This window comes from Anser cygnoides, chromosome 3 (genome assembly GCF_040182565.1).
Source record: "Anser cygnoides isolate HZ-2024a breed goose chromosome 3, Taihu_goose_T2T_genome, whole genome shotgun sequence".
In the NCBI taxonomy this organism is placed as follows: Eukaryota; Metazoa; Chordata; class Aves; order Anseriformes; family Anatidae; genus Anser; species Anser cygnoides.
The window spans coordinates 106,400,656-106,406,655 of NC_089875.1; the positions used below are offsets into that span (position 1 = coordinate 106,400,656).

The 6,000-nt window shown below is 47.6% G+C and overlaps 1 protein-coding gene and 1 long non-coding RNA gene across 2 annotated transcripts in view; one reads left to right on the forward strand and one right to left on the reverse strand.

The window, feature by feature from the left end:
- The window catches only part of MBOAT2 (membrane bound O-acyltransferase domain containing 2), a 96,818-nt gene extending 95,572 nt beyond the window's left edge, over nucleotides 1-1,246 (reverse strand). Inside the window, exon 1 of the mRNA XM_048071344.2 lies at nucleotides 1,032-1,246. Within this exon, the coding sequence (XP_047927301.1) occupies nucleotides 1,032-1,103 (72 nt within the window). The 5' untranslated portion in view covers nucleotides 1,104-1,246. The remainder of the gene's footprint in view (nucleotides 1-1,031) is intronic.
- Nucleotides 1,247-2,102: 856 nt separating this feature from the next.
- Nucleotides 2,103-5,434, forward strand: LOC125183647 (uncharacterized). The gene is made up of 2 exons (XR_007165980.2): nucleotides 2,103-2,840; nucleotides 4,192-5,434. It is a non-coding gene; the product is annotated as an uncharacterized lncRNA (long non-coding RNA).
- The last annotated feature ends 566 nt before the right edge of the window (nucleotides 5,435-6,000 follow it).

The following is a 6,000-nucleotide window of genomic DNA, read 5'->3' on the forward strand; positions in this document are numbered from 1 at the left end:
GGTAGAAGCAGCACCACGTCACGAAGCCATTAAATTTATGGCTGCTGTTATGAATAGATAATTACACGACACCAGCATCACGCCACAAAGAGACGGTCATCTCTTATTATTTCTTTTACGGTACCCTGATGGAGCTGCCCATTTAAAGGAAATAAACGTGTGGCACCTGCCTGGCAGGGCTCACAGTCCACACGTCGGAGGCACGGAGCCATGTGGCGCCACCGACCCAGGATGCGGGCAGCACTGCAACCTGTGCACCACATCCACTCCTCCACAACCAGCTTGGCTCAAATTCACCGGCTTTTGGCAGGTTTCTAGAAGAGACATTTCTGTAGGTGTACTTAACCTCAGGTTGTCTCACCTCCATTCGAACAAAAGGAAGAAAAGAGTAAAACATAGTTTGGGCACTCCCAGAAGTCACTAAACGTGCTCCTTGCTCTGCGTTCGGCATCCAATTGCTTTTTTCCACTCAGGAGGTGCATTTCATAGAGAGGAACCACCACCTCCCTCTACGTGAGGGAGCCTCCTGACCTGCTCCATTCATTCACACGTTAACACAGATTTTTTTTTTGCCCCTAAGAATGCCTCATATGAAGTTTCTCGGTGCTGTAAGAGAGGAGCCACTTCCAAGTTACTCACACATTTATAAGCCCGCATACATCCCGGGGGGCGACACCGCTCCCCCCACAACCACCCCACACCACCCCAGCCCCCCAAAAAAAACCAAAAAAATCCCTAAAAACCCCAAACCCCCGTTCCCCAGCCCTACCAAGCACCCCCAGGACCCCTCCTATCACACAATGCCCAGCCACCAGGGGCTGTGGCTCCGGGGGGGGGGTCACCCCACACACCCCCCGACCCCAAAAAACGACTCTATGATCCCGCTCACCCCCCTTCACCCCACAGCAGCCGTGCCCCGGGGTGGGAAGGGAGGCTGATGGGGGGGGGAGGCGATGAGGGGGCTCCGGGCTCGGTGCGTTGCCCCCCCCCGGTGCATCAGCGGCGGGGCTGGGCGCTTCCCTCCGCCTCACCTGGTCGACGGGCAGGCGCACGGCGTTGCTGAGGGGCTGCAGCAGCGTGGAGCCCGTGGTGCTGGTGGCCATGGTGCGGCGGCGGAGCCCCGCTCCCCGCGAGAGGAGGCCGGAGGCAGCGCTGCCCTCCCCGCCGCTAACGGCAACAACGGCGGCCGCGGCCCCGCACGGAGCCCTGACAACAAGGGGCCGAGCGCGGCCCCGCCGCAGACTGACGGCGCCGCCGGCCAATCGCAGAGCGGAGCCGCGGCGGAGTGACGGGAGGGCCCGCCCAATCGCGAGGCGGCGCTGAGGGGCGCGGGAGGGGCGAAGCGGCTGGGCGGGAGGGGGTTGTGGGGAGGGGGGAGATGGAGGCGGGAGGGGCGGCGGTGGGGGTGAGGGGAGGAGGTGCGCGCGGAAGGTGGCCGCGGGGAGGGGGCGGTGGCGACGTGTTTGGGGGTCGTGGGGATGGGTTTGGGATGGGGGTGGTTTGGGGATGGGGTGGGTGAGGTGAGGTGAAGCGCAGGGCGGCCCCGCCTTGGCTGCGGGACGCTGAGGTGGGGCTGCGCGCTGCGCGCAGGTAGCGCGCAGGGCCGGGGCGGCTGCCTCAGGGCGTCAGGTCTGGGGTGACAGCCCCTGGGTGTCAGCCCCCGTCCGGCTTCCCGTGTCCAGCGAGGGCTTCAGGCGGGCAGGGACCTCCCGAGGCCCCCGGCCCAGCCCCTGCTCCAGCAGGGCCACCCAGAGCAGGGTGCCCAGCACCACGTCCAGGCGGCTTCTGAATGTCCCCAAGGAGGAGACCCCACCGCCTCTCTGCGCCAGGGCACACCCGCCCAGCACAGAAGGGCTCCTGGTGTTCAAACGAAACCTCCCATGCTCCAGTTTGTGCCCACTGCCTCTTGTCCTGGCACTGGGCACCACTGGGAAGAGGCTGGGTCCATCTTTGCAGCCTTCCTTCAAGTATTGACAGACCCTGATGAGATCACCCTGGGCCTCCTCTTCTCCAGGCGGGGAGCAGTCCCAGCTCTCTTAGCGTCTCCTCACAGAGGACCTGCTCCAGTTGACAGTATCCTAAAGAGTTCTTGAAAAAATCCAAAAATGTTCCTACAACCACCCATTGATTTAAGGAGAGCTGTCTACCATGGCTATAAGCCACAGTTTTTAGTTTATTAAGGGCCTGTTTCTTACACACAGAAACCTGAAACACTACAATCTCAAGTGCTTTTCCAGTAGGTTCAGGCTAGCCGTAGTTTCCCTAAAGAATCACACCAGCAGTAATAAACGTGTGTGTAGCACAGCTCTTCCTCCTGCCCAGTGAATGCTCTGTGACATGAAACAAAGAGAAGTCTTCAGTGACTTGACGTGAGGACACGCAGCAAACGCTGCCAGATGATGTCGTGCAGCAGGGTATTAATTAAATGGTTCTGGTTTAGTACCCTGCCCTGCTTTTATATTACAGTTTTCTGTTGCGTTAGTGTTCAGGTTTTATAAAATCAACTATTACTTTTGTTCTAAATGATGTGGAGAAGGAGCTCCCAAAGGAACATACTGCCCTTATCTATAACCGCTCAAGAATCCTGAGTCTCTTGAGAGAAAACTGGTTATTCCTTGCACTTTATTAAACATTCTTTTTTACAATTATTGTGTATTTTATCTGTAAGCTATGCTATAACCAGTAGTGAGAATTTCATTTTAAGTATGTGAAAGATGAAATGCCTTGTCCCATATCATGCCAACAGCCTGAACCAGTCTGGAATAGCGTCGAGGTGGAGTGATTTGCATACCCATTTAAGTTCACAGTTAATGCTAATTGGTGGTAGCTGGAAAATGGAGGTAAGTGTAATTATCTGAAAACATCCGGTGTTTCTCATACTGAATTGAAGACCACACTCTGTACTTATGTTTTAGCTTCTGGTACGGTCTTTTGTCTGCATTTAAAGAGACTGGTTAATAGGTACAAATAAGTGGTTTTAATTAGATTTCTTCACTGCGTGACAGGCAATTACAATTGCGGTAGCATCTGCAGCTTCAGAAGAAATTGCATGATGTTTTTGTAGTAAAGGAAAGAGAGTTGCTTTCAGAAAGGGAAAAAAAAAATAATAACCCCCACCTTCTCCCAATTAATTCTGAATCAGGTCCTTAAATCTGAACCTGCAAATGTGTATACATGTGAGTAACTTTAGGGGAGTTCAGTACCACTAGGCTCAGTCTGCATTAGCCTATACATATGTATATATGCATATAAAGACTAAGCTCATTGTACCTGGTTTAATAAGTAGACATATACCTACACACAAATCTTTGGAAATCTTAACCTAAACATTCTCACATAAAACTGCAGAAGGGCTGCTTTAGAGAAGGCTGATAGCTAATTCTGAATCATAGTCTAGTCACAAGGAACGATTCTGGTGCATTTATATAAATCCATGGAGGTGGTGTTACTGAGAGTTTCATGAAATATTCCCAGCAAGTAATTGACCTACTGAATGAAAATCTTGGTTTCAATTAACAAATTGTCTGAAAACAAGCTCGTGATATCACAGCATAAAATATCAGTTGGTTTCAAAACATAACCCTTATTTTTCCGTTAATTTTCACGCTTTTTTCAATGTACATGTTCTTGCAGTGCTGAGAAAATACAAAAATACGCTCCCTCACATGATGCCCAGGATCTTAGGAGTTCATACTTGAAAGATATGATATCTATACTGTAAACCACATTATCATTATAAACAGCTTGCAGCTAAGGCTTTAAGTTACATAATTTCATCTGTCACAAGTTTCCATTGGAGAAATGCAGTCTTTTGGGAAGATGCTCTTGCGCTGCTATTTAGGAAGGTGTGCATTGGGGAAGACAATGTCAGAAAAAATCATCTTTAAAACAGTCAGAAAATAACAGTCCCTTTGTACTGACATGGCAGATACGTTAGGTGCAAGAAGAAAAAGGATCCTGCCCCACAGGGCTTGAAACCGAAGTTTGCAATCAGAAATGAAGCGTGCAAATGTCACTTGGAAAGAAAGCAACAGGAAAATAAGCAACTTTTGCAGTAGAAAATGTAGCCTGTCTTTGATACTGGCTGTAAATTGTATGATGAGGACTTTTACAGGCATTGCAGTAAAACTAGCTCTCTTGCTGCTTTTTTTTTTTTTTTAATTCATTACATATGTTTTCATCTGTTTTTAGAGAATTTCCTGCCTCTGTGAAAACATTGTGTTGCCTGTGGGAAGATGAAGCATTGGCTGGAGAAAGGTGGCATCCCACATTGTACTGACATGATGATAGTGCAATTAGTCCCAAAAGTTAAATACAAAAATCTTTTGTATGATTCCATGAAAAAGAAGGTTATAGAGAGTGAGACGAAGAAGCTAATGTACCCAGAGTAGTGAACCTATAAAACTTGGTCATCGCATAAGTGGGACAGTTTTACTTAATTCCGTGCTGTTAGAAATATCTGCATGTAATGAGCAAGAACTTCCATGAGGAAATTCCAGCAAAAGCTGTCAGTCAAAGTGCAGGAGGGGATGTGTTGATTTAAATAATCCCTGGAGAGTGGCTTGGCATAGCATGAACTACTTTTGATGTTCTGCGATTAAGTTTTTATGGTTCCATAAGTGCTCACAGTTCTTGTTTAACAATGAGCACAAAGGCATCTCTCAGCCCTAGAGAGGTTACTTGATCTGTCAGAATAGTGTAACACTGAGGCAGCAAACACTTCCTATAAACTCTGTTTAGTTGAATGACCATTGAAGAGAGTCAGTTGTTTACAGTACTAGTCCTACCAGATGACACTAACCCATGAAGAACAAACAGAGAAGGTCTGCGGCAGAGGATAGGAAATGGCAGTGGGACAATGTTATTAAATGCTCCTTGTAGTACACTTTTTTTTTTCCTACAGTTTTTAGCATTAGCTATATCAAGTTTGTTATAAATGACTGAGTCCCAAATAGGATTACAATCAGAGTTTACAATTTATTAAACGAATAGAGGCAAGCAAACAGCGCTGGGTGCGCCGGGAGTCTCTGCTCCACCGGGACGCACACCCGTTACGTAAGGCATCTACTTTTTTATACTCCTAGGCTAATACATATTTATTACTACTTCTAAAAGAGGCAAGGTTATTATAATTGGTTTCCCGAATCCGATGTCGCCTGCTTATCAGTCTCTGTTACTTTCTCAGGGGCTGCTCGAACAGGGAGACAGGAAGGCCCTCATTCTTCCTCCTTATCTGGTGGTCCAGGGAGACAGGAAGACAGGAAGGCTCTCATTCTTCCTCCTTATCTGGTGGTCTCTTGGCCGGCTATCAGAAGTTACTGCACATCCGTGCAAAGTCAGTAGTTTTTCTCCGAAGAAATCCCTTGTTCTTTTCGCGCCTAAACCCAGGCCTCAATGTTAACCCTTCAAAACCCCTTAGTGGCACGAATTGCTGGACCATTTCTTACAATTCCTCCTTTTTTTTTTTTTTTAATCATCAATTCGTGTCTCTCCTTCAACCTTTGTCAGTAACAATTGGATTTCATCAGTCAGTTCTCGGGGTGTCCACTTCTTAAGCATCATTATCGACACGTCACCTTTTCTCTCCACTGAAGTCATCACAAATTGGGTGCTATTTATTACTCGCCGTATCAACAACGTAAAGCAAGGTATCATACAAGGTATAAACAATAATGTCATTACACCACATAAAAATAAAAACAGCATCCTTTTAACCCATGGTCCACCGGGCAACCATGAAAAGAAATCCCAATCCATACCCTTCCAAGTTTGTACTGGGACGTGGGCTAGCTTTTTAATTTCTTTTGTTATCTGCTTAACCACTTTTCCATTATCATCAATCTGTAGACAACAATTAGAATCGTTCAGTTTTCCACATACTCCCCCTTCTTCTGCTAGTAAATAGTCTAAGACCATTCTATGTTGGAATATAGCATTTCTCATTTGAGTGGATTGGTCAGCCAAAAGATCCAAGGCTGTCGCTGTTTGATTTGTTACAAC